Source organism: Sceloporus occidentalis, unplaced genomic scaffold (genome assembly GCF_023333645.1).
Source record: "Sceloporus occidentalis isolate IW3139 unplaced genomic scaffold, rSceOcc1.0.p SCAF_4, whole genome shotgun sequence".
NCBI lineage: Eukaryota > Metazoa > Chordata > Lepidosauria > Squamata > Phrynosomatidae > Sceloporus > Sceloporus occidentalis.
Window position 1 is genome coordinate 160417150 of NW_028316984.1, and position 17492 is coordinate 160434641.

At 47.8% G+C, this 17492-nt stretch overlaps 1 protein-coding gene across 2 annotated transcripts; it reads right to left on the bottom strand.

Moving 5' to 3' along the window:
- Positions 1 to 1341: 1341 nt before the first annotated feature.
- On the bottom strand, positions 1342 to 6918 carry LOC149314918 (homeobox protein Nkx-2.1-like). 2 transcript variants are annotated; one of them, XM_089522136.1, is made up of 3 exons: positions 6811 to 6918; positions 5542 to 5927; positions 1342 to 3497 (listed from the first exon to the last, which is right to left on the bottom strand). In XM_089522136.1, exons 2-3 carry the CDS (start codon positions 5915 to 5917, stop codon positions 2761 to 2763), a joined length of 1113 nt encoding a protein of 370 aa, XP_089378262.1. In that variant the 5' UTR covers positions 5918 to 5927; positions 6811 to 6918; the 3' UTR covers positions 1342 to 2760. The 2 variants fall into 2 exon arrangements, with proteins under 2 accessions (XP_089378262.1, XP_089378261.1); XM_089522135.1 differs by having other exon boundaries at positions 6793 to 6918.
- Between the last annotated feature and the right edge of the window lie 10574 nt (positions 6919 to 17492).

A 17492-nucleotide genomic window follows, 5' to 3' on the forward strand; every position in this document is an offset into this window, starting at 1 on the left:
CCCCCCTGTTCCCCCGCTTCCCAACTCCCTCGGCCAGAGATGCATGTGTGAATGGGGCCCTTTTCTTCTCAGGACTGGCCATCGCTACCTTTACAGTCCTTTTCCTTCCCTCCAAATCCCTTTCTTCTCGTTCTCGCTGCGGGTCCTAACCCTGTTGCCTTAATTTCTAAGAAATTATTCTTCTAGGGAGGGTGAGAAAACTTTAGAAGACGAGGCCCAAACCGAAAATTGTTTGTGGGGCCGCCGGGACCTAGCTAAGTTTATCCAGCCAGACTTTTAAATCATATTTTAAAAAACCCAAACAAACACGAAAATACTTTTGCTGACCATGATCTGGAGCACTGCGCATTACCTCCTTATAGGGCAGTCAACTATGGTTAAAACTCTCTTATCTGGTTTCTTTTCCTGATATCTAACTAGGATGTTGTTGTGGAAAGGAGGAGGAATGAGGAGATTACCTCCAAATAAGAATTTTCTAACCCATACTTTCTTTTTTTCCTACCCAGATTTCTAACATTGCGGTGATTTAAAACTTTGGTCGAACATTTAGAAATATAGATTAGGCATCCAAGAAAAAAAAAAGGTCAGGCCAAGTGATCGAAAGAATGTGAACGCGGCAAACAGGAGTTGCAAAGACGCTTTTCGATTTCTCGTTCTCCGCAAAGCGAGACGTTTGGAGAGTGGAGGAGAATTTTAATGGGGAGACAGAAAAGCCGTCATTTTGTCCCTTGCCCCACAACTATACTCCTGAAGCAAGCCGGAGATACTGCATTTATTTAGCTCAAAGTCTGCGTTATATATATCTCAAAAGTCTGAGTTTAGCATGGTTCAAAAAAGTCTTCTTTTCCCCCAACTCCCTCCATACTCCAGCCTTGAACTGCATGTGGTTTAGCCTAACCTTAAATCCAGAAGGATCGGATAAACTGGCTTGTAGAAAACAGTTTGCTTCTTGGCTTCCTTGTCTAGTTCTTCAAAGCGAGAAAAAAAAGTGATCAATGGACTCTAAACTCGCAGAGATTTCTCCCTCTTCGGCCACTGAATCTCACAAAAAGTCCAGCAAAAGTCTGGGAGAGAAGACGCCGAGACTGCTGCATCAAAACCCAGCAAAACCCTTCTTATCTGGCTTTTTTAAAGTTAATGCAAACTACACGTCACACGTGGCTCACAATAAACTATCGTTTTATTTTGGTTATAAATAAGATGGTCGTACTTTCCTTAAAATACAATTACATAGGAAACTTTTGTAGAAATTGTGGGGTGGTGTTTGTTTTTTGTTTTTTTAACAAAACTGGATGCTCTTTACAAGGGTTTTATACTTCTCTCCCCCCTCCCCCCCCCCGACTTCAACCTGTGAGTATATCCCTTACTGGTTTCCCCAGCCCCAGCCCTCCATTAGCAGGACCTTTAAATGCTCTCTTTGGGGATTTCGATTAGCGGGTCTGCAAATATTGCCTTTCCTCTACGAACGACGCCACTTGGATTTCCTTGTCTCCGGCCTCTCTTTATTATCTTGGACAGGGGCGTCATTTGAATTAACCGGGAATAGATGAATCCTCCGTGTATTTTTTCTCTTCCTTTCGGGCCAGTTTCCGCGGAAGGTGTGTCCGGCAATACTGTCCGGGCTGAATTTCGTGGGATTTTTGCGTGGGAAGAAGGGAACCTTCCTCGGGGCACATTCGGCTCCCGGTTGGGGGTGTCGGTGGAAAGATCAAAAGGCAATAAGGAATATCTGTGATCTTTATAATTTATTAGAAGCTTTTTAGGAAGTATATTTAAAGCCAAATATATCTACATTAAGTCTCAAGGGAGAGAAAGAAAGAAGGCAAGGAAGGAAGGAAGGAAGGAAGGAAGGAAGGAAGGAAGGAAACGTGCGCCAAGAAAAGACCAAACTGGCAAGGAAATTCACGGATCCGTGGACATCCATTGAAAAAAGTGGATATTTTTTGTTTTCTCTTTCTCTTTTCTTTTTTTTAAAAAAGTTTTTTGATTTGTTTGGTAGTTCGTAGCTTGATATAGATATATATAATATGTATTTAATCAACAAAATATTCAGAATACTAAAAACTATGGGTTTAGTCCAACTTTTTTTTGTTTTTGTTTTCGACAGCATTATACAGCTACAGCTTCACAACCAACAGAAGAAGTTGGGGGGGCTATGGGTGAGTGGGGGAAGAAGGGGGAGAATGCTAAACCATGGGAGCCTCAGTGTCTCTGCATCCACTGTTTGGGTTGGGGGGGCGTGTTCTCAGAGTGTGTGTGTGTGTGTGTGTGTGTGTTGGGGGTGGGGTTGTATACTAATGTATGGGGTAGGGGAGCAAAACACCCACCCCTCGCCCCAGCTTGGGGGGGGTCTTTTAAAATCTGTACATACAAACGTCCAGCGGAGTTCCACTTCACGCGTGGGGTCCTTTTCCCGCGCCGCCAGCTTCTCTTCAGAGAATGATGACACTTGCAGGGATGACACTTCGCCCCTTGGAAGTCTCTTAGTTTGTCTCTGTCTTGTCGTTAAAAAAAAGAAAGAAAAGAAAAAGTTCTCCGTCCCCACACTTCTTTGATAAACAAACAAACAAATAAAGAAGGAAGGAACAAAGAATCAGGGAAGGAGGGAGGGGAGGCATGTCCAGGTGGGTGTGAGGGAAGGGAAGGCAGCCTCAGGGAGTGATGGTAGTGTTGGTGGTGCTGGGGAAGGCATGGGGCAATGGGGCAATTGGGGGTGGTGGTGGTGGTCAGGGCGCAATCGGTGGTGGCTCCGGGCTTCTCTCACCAGGTCCTCCCATAGAGCAAGGTGGAGCAAGACATGGCCGTCCCGTAGTCCGAGCCGGAGGAGTTCAGGTGGGACAAAGCCGAGACCTGGCTCTGGAGGGAAGAGGGGCTGCTCCCGGCGTGTTGCCCCAGGTCCGGCGACTGCCCGGCGCTGCTGGCTTGCTGGCTGTGGTGTTGTCCCAGGCTGGCCCCGTTGGAAGCCACGGTGATGGCGGTGGCCGCCTGCTGCTGCTGGTGCTGGTGGTGCTGGTGGTGGTGGTGGCCCTGCAGCGCCGTGGCAGCTGCCCCCGCCGCCGTGGCAGGAGCGTTGGAGCCGGCCTGACACGGCTTGCCATCCTTGACCAGGACTGGCACGGCCACCCGGCGGGGCGACTGCTGCTGCTGCTGCTGCTGTTGGCAAGAGGTGGCGTCCTGCTGCTGCATCTGCTGCTGGGCCGCCTTGTCCTTGGCCTGGCGCTTCATCTTGTAGCGGTGGTTCTGGAACCAGATCTTGACCTGGGTGGGCGTCAGGTGGATCATACTGGCCAGGTGCTCTCGCTCCGGCGCGGAGAGGTACTTCTGCTGCTTGAAGCGCCGCTCCAGCTCATAGACCTGGGCCTGCGAGAAGAGGACGCGGCGCTTCCGGCGGGGGGCACTCTGCAGCGGGGCCATGCTCTTGCCCACCTCGCCCAGGGAGCCCAGGCCCCCCATGCCGCCCATGTTCATCCCCGACGACGGGCCCATGAAGCGGGAGACTGCAAGCCAGAAGAGTCAGAGGAAAATGGTTAGCGTCAGGCCCAGGGCTGAGGGTCGAGGGTTAGGGTTGGGGTTTGGGATAGAGTTTAGGGTTAGGGTTAGTGGTTGGGGTTAGGGTTAGTTTTGGAGTTGGGTTATGGTTGGAGGTAATGTTTGAGTTGAGGTTAGTGTTAGGGTTAGAGTTAGTTTTGGGGTTGGTGTTAGGTTTGGAGGTAATGTTTGGGTTGGGGTTGGGATTAGGGTTAAGTTTGGGGTTTGGGTTAAAATTGGTGTTGGTTGGAGGTAGTGTTTGGGTTTGGGTTAGGTTTGGGGTTAGGGTTAGTTTTTGGGTTGGGGTTAGGGTTGAGGGTAGTGTTAGGGTTGGACTAGGGTTAGGAGTAGGGTTGGGGTTAGGAGGTCACACAGAAGTCACCCCTGCCACACCGCCACCACTCAACTTTTCCTGACACCAGACCTCAGTCCAGACACTCGGAACTCGGATCCGCATTCTGGATCCAGATTTTGGGGGGAAGGGGGAGAAAAATGAGTTTCAATCGGCCTCCAGTCCTTTCCCCGGCACCCTCTCCTGTCTCCTTTTAAGTCCTAAATGCTAAAGCCGCTCACATCAAATAAAAATGCAAATCAAAATCGCAACAGAAACACCGCCCCCCGTTTCCCCCACAAAAGGAACGGAAAATCCACCGAAACTGGATTTGAAATCAGGACGAATCCATAAAATAAGGAGTTTGTTCTACGGCAGCCTTCCCCGCTGTTCCCAAGGCCTCAAATAAAATCTCCAGCAAAATCCAAACTAAAGTTGAGTAGACTGAAGCCTAGCGAGGGAGAGGAGTCCGATTCAGAAACGGAGACATTTTGCTGCTGTAAATTACGCTAGAGGTGGCATCCTTACCCTTATATTGAAACACACAGACACGCATTCAGATGGATTATTGAAAACTCAACCATCAGAACAATACTTGTCCTTACAGCCTATCAAGTAAAAATATGTTTCTCCCCTCGCCTTAGTTCAGAGAATTTAACCAAATTGTTCCTCCTTCTCCCTGCATTATTAATTCTGCGCAACATGGTCCAGAAGCATATGTCATCCTGGGAAAGTACATCGGACTCGGGGTGAAGGACCCAAATGATGTTTACCCCCGTTCAAATTTAGTTTTTACAAACAAACCAACCACTCAGAGGGTCTTATCAGGGTCTCCCCCCCACCCGCTTTTTGAACCTTTTTTTTTATGCTGTCCAAATATTGGAAAACAATTATACACATGTGGATCTCCTAATTCGGTGCTGCCGCCCGCCCCGCGCTTTTTTCTTAACTCCTTCATTGCTCCCTGTCGCTTCTGAAGCTTTGCCCTGCCTTCCTCATAGACTGAGCCGCCCCCGGGAATCTGTCCCAGAAAAAATAGTCTTCTCCCGAGCCCTCTTCTGTTTCTTTGAATGCGGTTGACCGGAGAGCGCAAAAGGACTGCCTATTCCATCCTCCGGCCAAAGCCAAGAGGGAGCCAAAGAGTCCACCAGAAGGTCAGAAACCTCTTCTTGGCAAAGAAGGAAGGTGACACCAAAAGAAGAGAGGAGAGAGACGAAACGGGGAAGGAAGGAAAGCAACACCAAGGAAAGAGAGGAGAGAGGAGAAATAGGGGAGGAAGGAAAACACCAAAGAAAGTGAGGAGAGAAGAGAAAAGAAAGAAGTAATGGGGAAGGAAGAAGAACAATACCAAATGAAAAGAGGAGAGAGGAGAAATGGGGAAAGAAGGAAAGAGAAAAGTGAAATAGGAGAGGAAGGAAAACACCAAAGAGAGAGAGAAAGAAGAGAAATAGGAGAGGAAGGAAAACAATAGGAAAAAAAGAAGAAAAGAGAAGTAGGGGAAGAAGGAAAAGAACACCAGAGAAAGAGAGAAGAGAAAGGAGAAATGGGGGATTAGGAGAAAATGGTCCAAATTATCATCCTGACCCAAAGCCTGGAGAGGCGCTCCCCTCCCCCGACTCCCTCTTGCCCCCCGAAGTTGGGCCAGGCTCCCCGAAAGAGGCCCGGGGGAGGGGGGGACTTACTGGTGGAGAAGCGGGGGTCCGGGTTGGGTCCATACCACCCGCTGGCGGCGGCGGCGGAGGCTCCGTTGCGCATGGAGTCCTGGTAGGGGGGCAGCTCGCCCATGTTGCCGTTGCAGTAGCCCCCCATGGCGGCGGCGGAGTGGGAGAGCTGGGGGATGTGGTAGGCGGCGGCGGCGGCGGCGGCAGCAGCGGCGGAGACGGTGCCGTTGTGGCCCATGGGGTGCTGCTGGAGGGCCGGCTGGGCCACCTGCGACTGGCGGTAGGCGGCGGCCAGGTTGCTGCCTTCCATGGCGGCCACTTTCTTGTAGCTCTCCTCCAAGGGGCTCAGGATGTCAGACACGGAGAACGGCGTCGTATGCTTGGGGCTCATCGACATGATGCGGCGGCTGGGGGGAGAGGAGGGAGAAAAGGGGAAAGGGGAGGCAAAACTCGCTCTCTCTCTCGCTCTCTCTCTCACTCCCCCCTCTCTCTTTTTTGGGATGCCAAATCTTTGGGTGGGTCGCCCTCCACTCCACTCCACTCCACTCCCCTCCACTCCACTCCTTGCCGCCGAGGACCGGGCGGGAGGCTCACGTCAGCGCGGGGACCGAGTCCGCCTTAATTGGACGGAGTGGCGGCTGGGCGCTGGCTTGCGTTTGTTTTAGCCCGGCGCCAGGTTTGAGGCGGCCACCAGAGGCGGGGCGAAGGCGCTCCCGGAGCAAGACAATAGAGGAAGAGGAAGAGGAAGAGGAAGAAGGAGCCCACCGCTCGCCCCCCATCCTTAGCCTACATGCTGATCACGCGGCAAGGTAAACACCGGGGCCTTGAGACTGCTTTCTTTTCCTTTTCTTTCCCTCCTCTTGGCCTTCCTTCCCCCCCCTTTAAAAACAAAATCCCCCCAAATTAAAAAGTCTGCAAAGTCCCTTCCTCTTCCCCCTAAACCGGGATCAATCCGTTTTTATGGATGTATTTCTCCCCCCATGGAGCAGGTGGGAGCCTAAGCTTGGAAAGGGAAGGAAAAGCGGTTCTAAGAAAGTTAGAGGGGAGGGAGCTTTCTTTCTTTCTTCACCCCTCAAGCCCCACTGCGCCAACACTCCCACTCCTGAGTTTCCAAAGAAATCCAGTTTAAAGGAGAGCTAGTTCTTCCGACCCCCCCCCCCCCGAGTTCCACAGGCACCTCTCCTTCCATCCCTCACCCACCCCCTCCACTTCTCTCTCTCTCTCTCTCTCTCTCTCACACACACACACACACACACACACACACCCGCCTACCCTTCCTCCGCCTCCTACCTCCGTCTGAACAAGGAAGGTCAGGACTGAAGCGATGGATGGAGCGAAGGGGGGGGGGGGAGAAGGCCTCTCCCCGCCCCCCGCCCTCGCCCCCCTCCTGCGCCGCCTCACCTCCCTTTTTAGGAAGCCAGCGAGGAAGAAAAGAACAAGAGCCCGGGATGGAGCCTTCGGGCATGAGCCAAGGTGGCAGCCATGCCTTCTCTGGACAAACCTTGGAGGGATCTGAGAAAAAAAAAAAAAAAAAAAAAGGAGGGGTGGATCGACCGAGGGATTGTCTTTGCAAACTCCTTGGACCCTTCGGAGGGCGGCTGAGGAGGCAGCCACTATAGCATACAGCCTATAGGGAGCCTATGTCTCCCAGGCTCCAAACCCATCTCGGGCCCCCCCTTCCCTTCCCTTCCCTTCCCTTCCCTTCCCTTCCCTTCCCTTCCCTTCCCTTCCCTTCCCTTCCCTCTTTCCCCACCTGTCCGCGCGAGCTCTCTCTCTCTCTCTCTTTCACACACACACACGCACACACGCACACGCACACACCTTCCCTCACACTCACACTGACACACAGGCGATCATTTGGGCCGGCTCCTCCTTCTGCAGGCAGAGAGGGAGCCAGAATATACACAATATCTATACATCGATATATCTATATCTATAGATATAGACATATACACTGACACACATGCACACGCGCACACACAGACGATCGTTTGGGCAGACGGACAGGGAGTCAGAATAGGCATACAGTCACACACATGCACAGACAGACGCTTTTTCCAGAATTAGACAGACAGACAGACAGACAGACAGACAGACAGACAGACAGACATCTGCCTGAAGAAGGAGCTGGCCCAAATGACCGTCTGTGTGCGCTTGTGCCTGTGTGTCAGTGTATCTATATATCTATATATCTTTATATAGATATATAGATTCATAGATATAATATATATTCTGGCTCCCTATCCGCCTGCAGAAGAAGGAGCTGGCCCAAACGGCGTCTGTGAATGCCTGTGTGCATGTGTGTGAGTTTCAATATATCTATATCTATATAGATTTCTAAATATATATATAGATATTATATATATTCTGTCTCCCTATCTGCCTGCAGAAGGAATGTGTGTGTGTACATACATACATATATTTGAAACGGGGCTGGTGGGGGGGGGGAGGGAAGGTGTCAAGCAATTCTCTCTGGATGATGGACTGGTGGAAAACCCATTAAAGCGAAGAGCCGGCTTGTGATTTTCCAATAGGCGCCGTGTCACGCTCTCCTCCGGGCCACGTCTAACGCTTAAAAGCAGCCTTCTGCGCGCTATTTATGAATCAGAGACGTCGGGGAATCGGGGAGGTTGGGGGGGGGGGAGTAAGAGAGAAAGGGAGAGAGAGGGGGGAGCCCCGTTAGGTCATCACCCTGCCGGCGGAGAATTGTGTCTTTCATTTCCTAATATTCCGCTCAGCCTAATTGCGGCCACCTCGGTGTCAAGAGAAATCGAGAGCTCCCAGGCGGAGGAGGCGGCCCATGTGACGGCGGAGGGGATGGCTCTTCCTCTTCCTCTTCCTCTTCTTCCTGGGACCCGATTCACGATCCCACTTGGGAGAAAGGAGGCCAGGCAGGAGGGCCCCCATCCCACTCCACGCCCTCCTCCTTCACCAACGGCTAAAAGTCATCCCATCATCTCCAAAACCCCAGAAAGAGGGTAGCCGCCGAACTGGCTTGTGGATCTGAGATCCTTGCCTTCTTGTCCCCCCAATTATTCCAGAGAGGTCCCTGACTTGGAGGTGGAGATCCTGGAGCCCCCTTGAGATTAATTTGGAGATTAATTAAAAGAAAGATGTTGGCAGTATGAGCTTCCCTAGACTTCAGTTTACTTCCTCAGATGCATTTGGGGAATATATTATATGCAGAGAGAACTTATGTAGCCCCTTTGAGACTGACTGAAAGAAAAAAGTTGGCAGCAGGAGCTTTCCTAGACTTCGGTTCTCTCTCTCTCTCTCTCTCTCTCTCTCTGTGTGTGTGTGTGTGTGTGAAGTGAGTGGGTCCCAGTCCTTGGCCTATCGCCTGGTCCATTTAATAAAGCCATTCTTTGCATCAGAAAGATCTGGCAACTCAATTATATTTCTTTCCTTATTCCTCAATGGTCAACAGAGTGCCCCCCCCCATGCCTTCTCTTTCTCGGATGGGCACTGCGTGTTGGTTGTCGTTGTGTATACCTGCGTTTAAATTTTAGCGAATAAAATGCACACAACCCCGAAGTGTCCTTTTTGCGGCTACCTACGGCCGACCTTTGGCCGTAGGGTTGATCTTGCCGCCCGAGGCTCCTTCCTGGAGAGATTGGCAAGAAAGCAAGCGCTTGGCAGAAAGAGAGAGTGGCCCCTGCCCCTCGGAGAGCTCCCCTCCTTCAAGTCCAACGCAGGGCCTGGATGATACTTTCCCTGATCGGCACAGAGCTGAGCCTTGCTGTGCCAAGAGCGTCAGGGCAGCAACTTTTCAATCAGAAAAGCCTGGCAAGAGTCACTCTCCTCCCTCGCCTGCCCAAGTCCAGCCTCGATTTCCCGACACCGGCTTTCACGACGCCGATGCTCAAAGCGGCTCTTGCTTGGAAGGAAAGGCCGCTAAAATGAATGAACGTGGGGCAAAGCTTCCTCCAGGGGGAGAGATCGGAGGCACACTTGCATGGCATGTGTGTGTGTGTGTGTGTTTGTGTCTATGTGTGTCGTGAGACCCTGATCTTCAGTGGATTCCTGGGAAGGTGGGAAAGAAAAACACCCAACCCCAGTTCCTTTCCGTTCCTTGCAAGAGAATTTCACTCTTGGGTCGGAATGCGGCTGGGCCTTCATTTCACTTTCATTTTGGGGTCGGCTGGGAGGGAGATTCTTGCTTTCTGACGAAGAGAGGCAACTTGAAAACTTGGCAAACAAAAAACCTCCCTTTTTGGAACGCTTCTGGTTATTTTATTCCCCCCCACTTTTCTTTTTAGATTCAGATATTAAAGCAAATCCAGGGACTGCGGAGGCCTCACTCAGCCTCAGTGCCTGAACCCTTTTCTAAATAATAATAATAATAATAATAATAATAATAATAATAATAATAATATAGTCCGTTCAATAAAATACTAATTAAAACAATTTAATGACCTAGGAAATGGGAGGGGGAACGTTTCGACTTTCCCGACTCGGAGGATGTTAGAAGTTGGTGATTTTCCGACTATTCTGTTGCTGCTGGGTTTTGACTTAGGTCTCTTTTTTAAAATGAAAAAATAAAGCCGAAAATAAAAGAAATAAAAGCAAGACCCAGCAACAGCGAAATGAGCTAGAAAGTCGTAGAAACTGCAGGCCAAAATGCTGCCTGAACCACAACAAAATGTCTATTGCAAGTAGAAATTCAAGTTACAGTATAGCGACGCTGTAATAATGCCACTTTTGGAAATATTGCTCAGGCGAAGCTTATTTCAGGTTTTTAATGCCGAAAAGAGAAGCTATAGATCTCCAGGGAGACTTATCAGTTCGACAAGTACCTATTCCCTCTCTCCATTTCTAAGGCGCATTCCCGCCCTTTGTGTAAATGTCAAATGAAACAGTCTTCAAGCTGAGTCTTTTCCCCCCACCAAATATTAAAGAGCTCAGAAATCTATTTGCAAAGGGTCGGGGGGGGGGGAATAGTTTACCATTTACATAATTGTCCAGAATAATTCCTAGCGGCAACTCATAAGATTAGCAGTCTAGCTTATATTTTAAAGTTAAAAGAATTTGAGAAGAAGAAAACACGGTAGGAAAAACATTGCGAGTTTAACCACATCTGGCACGATCTAAATTATTAGGTGGTTCCTGACTTAAAATAGAAGATATCCCTGCTGCTGTGTCCTGTTTGAAACAGCGGTGAAGTAACATGGTTTATATATATTTAAAGACAGGGCATATTATTTTTTCCCTTGTTAAGAACCGAGATGAGTTTCCAAATTTTCTAACCTCTCCGGCGCCTACAATTTACTTTGGACTGTTATTATAGAATGGAAACTGGGCATTTGGGGCTTTGGTGAGCATTCATCTTTCATTGTTGATAATATGGTTATGGTCCAAAAACGCACTGTAAAAATAATCCAGTTTGAGACCACTTGCCCTGGCTCAGTGCTACGAAGCCTGGTAACTGTAGCTTTATGAGACATTTAGCCTTCTCTGTCAGAGGGCTCAGGAGCCACAATAAACTACAATTCCCAGGCTTCCATAGCACTGAGCCAGGCCAGTTCAAGCGGTCTCAAACTGGATTATTTCTGCATTGTGGATTGGAAGAAAAAAATACCCACCTGCTCTCATGTCCTTAAAGGGACTTGGCTGAATCTATCTATTCCAGCTAGAAAGACCAAACCCTTCCTACACTGACGTCAAGGGTTCAGAGATGTAGGTCAAGCTTTTAAAAGAAACCAGAAGTTATTGGCACAGAATTAAAGGCGACGTTGATAGGATTTGCCTGATATAGCCCGGTCCTCAAGTGAAGCCAGACTACTTTGATTTAAACAGATATAGGGGGCTCGGGTCCTTTTTGTACCCTGGTCCCAACCATGCTTACTTGGAAGTAAATCTCCTTGGTTTCCCTCCTCCTAAAGAGCTCAGATTTTGCCCGAGGAGTCCTACAGATTCTCAATGCACCGACAAATCTAGACACTGATTCTAGAATTGACTGACGACTGGGTAAACTCAGAATGAAGGGGATCGTAACCCAGTGGAACTTCTGAGGATTGAAAGGATAGTTGAGGACTTGTGTCCAGCTGCTCTACCGTAATTCTTAGGGATTTCTCAATGCTAGGGGATTCTGGGAAGTGTAGTTTTGTGAGACATGGAGCCTTCCCTGTTGGAGAGAAAGCTCCGGCGCCACAACAAGCTACAATTCCCAGGATTGCCTAGCACCGAGCCAGGCCAGTTCAAGCGGTCTCAAACTGGATTGTTTCCGCAGTGTGTTTTGGACCATGGAAATAAGGGTCGTGAACGGGAATCCTTTTCCCTAAAATGTATGGCACGCTCAGGCCAGTTCCGGCATCTCTTTTCTGATTTCCTCCGGGACATCATGGATAAACTGAATATTCGGGGTGGGGGGATGCCTTTTGCAACCAGCCTTTTGCAACCAAGTGGTACTTGTAGTGGTGGGTCGCCTTTGCTCCTACCTCTCTCTCTCTCTCTCTCTCTCTCTCTTTCCTGGCAGTCACTGGGTGTTCTTTCACCTGACTGGACGCGGAAGGAGGCGGGTGGAAGCTGCAGAAAAGAAGTGGAGGGGGAAAAATAAATGCGGGAAGGAGGAGGGAAGAGGAGAAAGAGAACATGCTTGGCTTACTTGAAGCTTTTTCTCCTTTTCAGGAAAGTCGCCCCACTTTCCTCGCCTTCCACTCCCCTCCCCCAACCTTGCGTCTGTTGAATGCTTTTGAGTCCCTTCCCAACAGTTACACGGGATGGGTTTGCAATAGGCTCCTGACCAGAATGGAGGATTTTTTTTGGGGGGTGGGGGTGGAGAAGGGGGCTTTGTCAATCAAATGGTATTAAAGCCAAGGTGGAGGGTGCCACTATCCTCCGCCTGCCTTGGTCAACTTGCTGTATCCACACTGCAGCATTAATCTGGTTTAGCACTACTTTAACTGCCCTGGCTCAATGCTATGGGATTCTGGGATGCTGGGAAATCATTGCATTTTCTCTCTCTCCCCCACCCCCCCTCTTTTTCAGATGTATAGGATTTCCCCCAGTTGAAGGATACACCCCTGCATTCAAACTCCACTGTCTTCCCTCTTTAAAGCATGCCATTTGGTCCCACTGAATCACAGGGGCAATAAACACCTTTGTAAATTGGTAAACAAAATCATGTGATTCAGCTAACTTCCTTTAGGAAGTTTTCTCTCACACAAGAGATTCTCCTGCTAGCCTCCGGTCTCCCATCTCTATCAGCTTTCTTCCGAAAGATGGTGAGATTTGTTACCATTAGATAGGTTAGGAGTAGCTTCTATGCATATGTAGATTTAAGACATTAGTAAAGTTTGGGTCTTTAAACTTCAAGCTATTTGTGTTGTCTTTGAGTCAGCCTCAGTTCTTAGAAATTAGCATTGTCAGACACGTTTCTGATGCTCTGCTGATTTAAAAGCTAGACCCTAACAGACTTGGCTTTGGTATTTGCTGAGATTTTGATATCTTTGTTTCCTTAACAAAGGCCGAAGCCTTAGGAGACTTGAATTCCCTACATGGGAACTGTAGTAGTTCCCAGAATTCCTTAGTATTGAGCCAGGGCAGTTAAAATGGTGTCAATCTGGATTAATGCTTCAGTGTGGATGCAGCCCAGGGAGGGCGAAGGCGACCAAAGAAAACCCACTGAATTCTCTGAAGGGGGTTGCAACATTATCTTCAAGCTCTTTCCAAGAGAAAAAGCCTAGGATGAGGCTACTAAAAATTACATCTACAAAAGAACTAGAGCTGAGAGGGAAAGCAGGAAGAATTGTGGACCTTCTTTTAAACCAAACCCAGACTTGACTCTATTAAAACGAGTCCATTAAAGAGACGCGCCTCCACTGAATGAGGTCCTCTCTGCTATTGTCAAGCGACCCTGTTGCATTATTTTTTTTGGGGGGGGGGGATAAAATCGTTTCTTTTAAAAACGTTTTAGGATTTAAGATTTGCAGGTAGTGCCAAAAGCAGAACAAGTAATGAAGGCCCTGCTTGCTCCACCAGACCTCAGGTGAGCGCTTTCATTCAGATGCCCTTCAGATGTTTCCTGCGGTTACATCTCCGACTTCCGAGGAAAGAGGGCTTAAGATGGCGTCCTTCATTAGGAACACTAGAGAAGCCCTTGCTTAAATTAAGCGCCCGCTTAGATACTTGGCTCCAAAAGCTTTATTGAATAGCAGCTCTTAAACCAAAGGAGTCTCGAACTACTGCCTTCCCAGACGCTTCTTTCTCCTCCACGGGTGGCTTCAGGTCAACTGTGCAGCCTCGTTCTTCCCAGAAATGTGTGAAGTCGGTGAATTTCACAGCATTTCACTCTCCAACAGGGACCAAAGAGGTTTATTTCTTCTGGCTGAGCCATCAGTATCTAAACCCCCTTTAAAGGAATTATCATTCAGAGCAAGGGTTCCCAAACTTTGGTCCTTCAGATGTTTTGGACTTCAGCTCCCAGAAGTCCAGACTGTTGGCAAAGCTGGCTGGGGCTTCTGGGAGTCGAAGTCTCAAACATCTGAAGCGCCACTGATTTAGAGCACGGTTTCAATCCCGAAATGTAGAGTTGTGAGAGCCAGATCTGGCAATACAGTTTCCGTATCAAGTCGTTTCCGACTTATGGCGACCCTAAAGTAAATCCATCAAGGGGTTTTCTTGCAAGATTTGTTCAAAGGGGGTTTGCCTTTGCCTTCCTCTGAGGCTGAGAGAGAGTGACTTGCCCCAGATCACCCCAGTGTGCACCTACACTGTAGCAATAATGCAGTTTCACACCACTTTAAATGCCGTGGCTCCATCCTAGAGAATCCTGGGATTTGTAGTTTTGTGAGGCAGCAGCACTCTTTGCCAGAGAAGGCTACAGATCTTGTTAAACTACAAATTCCATTCTAGCAAAACTGGAGATCAGCTTTGATTGATGAATTTGGTTGAAAGATGGGTGGGTGGGTGGATTTTGTGTTAGGAAGAAACCTGAATAAGAATCTTATCTTTAGGTGTTTTTCTTTAACTGAATGGGCTATGCTATCCTCAGATATTATGAGATATGTGTTCCACTGAATGTAGGCAAATGTTAGATGTGTTTCAGAACTGTAAAGGTACCAATCAAGAGAAACAAACAAACTAAGTCCATGATCCAAGATGGCTTTTTATTTTGCATGCAAATGAACACAGGGGAATCATTTCTACCAAACTGTGCCCCGGACAAAGTATAGAGCAGCCTTTTATACAGAAGACAGTGCTTAAACTTCGGGCACCCTCCTCCTGAACTTTCAATAACCCAAATTAAAAAAAGTGTGTTCTTAACATTTAATGAGGATGAAACTCTATGTCTTATCACCGAAGACTGATTTATCTCCCTCCCTGTCTGGGTCAGCTTGGCCTTGACTTTGCAGGTGCACTGTCATCGTGCCAAAACTCAGAAAGGGGAAGGTGGGGAGAGAAAGTAAAGAGTAGAAGGGGGCAACCCAGCCAAAGGAAGAGCAGCGAGAGAGAGAGAGGGGTTTATCAAACCCTAACATTCCCCCCTTTGATAGCCCATCATCCACTTTGGGGATTATGGGATATCACTATCATATTCAAGAACAGGAACATATCTCTCTCGCAGCGCCATGATTTGGTCTGCAGCTTTTTATCAGCTATGTTTTCCATCATTCCCCTGACAGAATTAACCAACAGGGGTAGAATATAAGGCAGAATAATACACAAAAGCAAACACACTGCTACCACTGCTATAAGGCCTCTGAACCATCCAATCCAGCCGAACCATGAACCCAGTCCTTCAGCCCATTTAAATCCTTTCCAGGTTTGTACCGGAACATGGGTTAATTTGACTATTTTACTAGTAATCTCCTCGATCACTTTGTCATTTTCATCAATATTGAGACCACAGTTTGTGAGATTGAATTTTCCACAAACTCCTCCTTCTGCTACTAACAAATAGTCAAGAGCCAACCTGTTTTGATATACAGCATTTCTTAACTGGGTTTGGGTTTTGGAAAGGGTGTTCAGGGCTCTGGCGGTTTCATTAGTGATTATTTCCAATACAGCTTGCAAGCGGATTATACAATTAAGCATATAAATAGGGGTGCGATACCCATAAGCCCCATCTGCAGCCCAACTGGCTGGTCCATAATATTGAATTATTCTTTCAGGAGGCCACTCTTCATCTTTCCAATTTCCAATAAGTGGAGCTCTCCTTTTTCGGCTATATATGGGGTGGCCCAGTGTCTCTCCATCCCTTAAGGGGATAAGGAAAAACGAAGGTCTAATTTCTCCTAGGGTGCATGCACCATCCCACGGTTCTGGTAATTGGGAATATGCATATTTCTCACAAATCCAATACAACCCTTTAGGAGCATCCCAAGCATTACTATTTGGGAGGGAGAGATTGAGCCTTAACTTAAGAGACTCATTCCAAAGTTGGTTAACGGGTATCGTCTCAGCAAAGGTAACAAACAAATTTTTAGCAACTTCAGGGATTTCAAACGGTATTTTCATCTTTTCCCAGAGTTCAGTGAAGAAGGATCATGAAACTGAGTGTCCTTCCTCTGTGTATTTTACAAGTTTTAAGGTAAACAGACCTAAGGGGTCAGAACCTTTTCCACATTTCTTATACCAAACTGGTTTCCAAACCTTGAAAGAAATGTCTGGGGATTGTTAATGGTGAAATTAACATAATTACACTGGAATTCCTTACAGTTGGTTTGGACTGGGACTTTGACCAAGGTAGCACTGGGGCCACGAGTTTGCCAAGTCGCCCATCCAACACAACTCCAATAGAAACACTTGGTATGACCAATGCCCTTTTCAGGACAGATATATTTATCAGTTTGAACATAAGTCTTTTGCCAATCTAGCCCTCCACAATCGGTGGGCCGTTTGAATAACCCACAAGGTTCAAGGGTTATTGTACTCTTGAATTAGGACTCTGAATCTTTATTTTAGCAAAACTGGCACTTTCTGCTTGGGCTTGATAAGCCTGCAGATACCATTGAACAGGATTTTCCTTGGGGTCATAACAGACTCAGAAAGGTCAGAATTATGTCTGTTATGTTTTAAAAGTACATTGTGTCTTTTTTTTCTTCTGACATGCATATCTACTCTGGTAAATCAGGGTCTCTCTAATTGTGTTTCCAGTCCTGACAATTTTTGACACAGAACCTACAGGGATCTGGTTTGTCTTACTTTTGCAATAAAGGGGAAACACTAACAACATTATAACCATAAACAACAAGAACAAAATCATCAAGGTAGGCAATTTAAACTGAAATTGAAGCATCTCAAAGGGCTGGATTCTCTTCAGGTGGTGACCGCCTCCTCTCCAGCATGGGAGGGGTTGCAGCACCCACCAGAATTTCGCTCACTCGATTGTCGGTCTCGAGGAGGCTTCTCCCGTCGCGTCCACTGACGGACATTTCCTCCTCAGGGTCATCTTTAGGTTCCTCTAGGTTGGTAACCGTCCATCCCTCTGTGGCAGCGGTTTGGCTCCACTCCGATGGATCCAAGCAGGATTTCCTTTAAGCTTTAAAACAGTGGGGTGGTTAGTAAAACCATGAATGGAACTTTCCATGCTTTTCTAAGGCATCTTCTTTATAACTCTTTATCCAAACTAAATCTTCTGGCTTGTGCCCATGAATAGGAGTTGTTATCCCAATGGCACTTGTTCTATATACTGGCTGAGTTCTAAAACAGTCTGGTTCAGCTCTCTAAGTTGTCTTTCAAGAGCTATCTCCCCCCTTTGTCCCAAAGTCTCTACGGTCAGGGGAAGAGGTGGTTGTCTCATGTGTAACAGGACAATTGACAACATTATCATTCACTTGCTTCTGATTTCCAGGCACATTTTCTTCAAGTACAACTTCGGGCTGTGGCACAAATCTCTTGCAGGGGTTTGACTTAGCTCTGATCACACAACCTCTGGAGGCATCTCCACACAGACTTGAGAGCCAGTCAACATATAAAGTTAGTTCATTCAAATATCTCAGTGTCTCTTCTCCTAAGTGACACTGACTGTA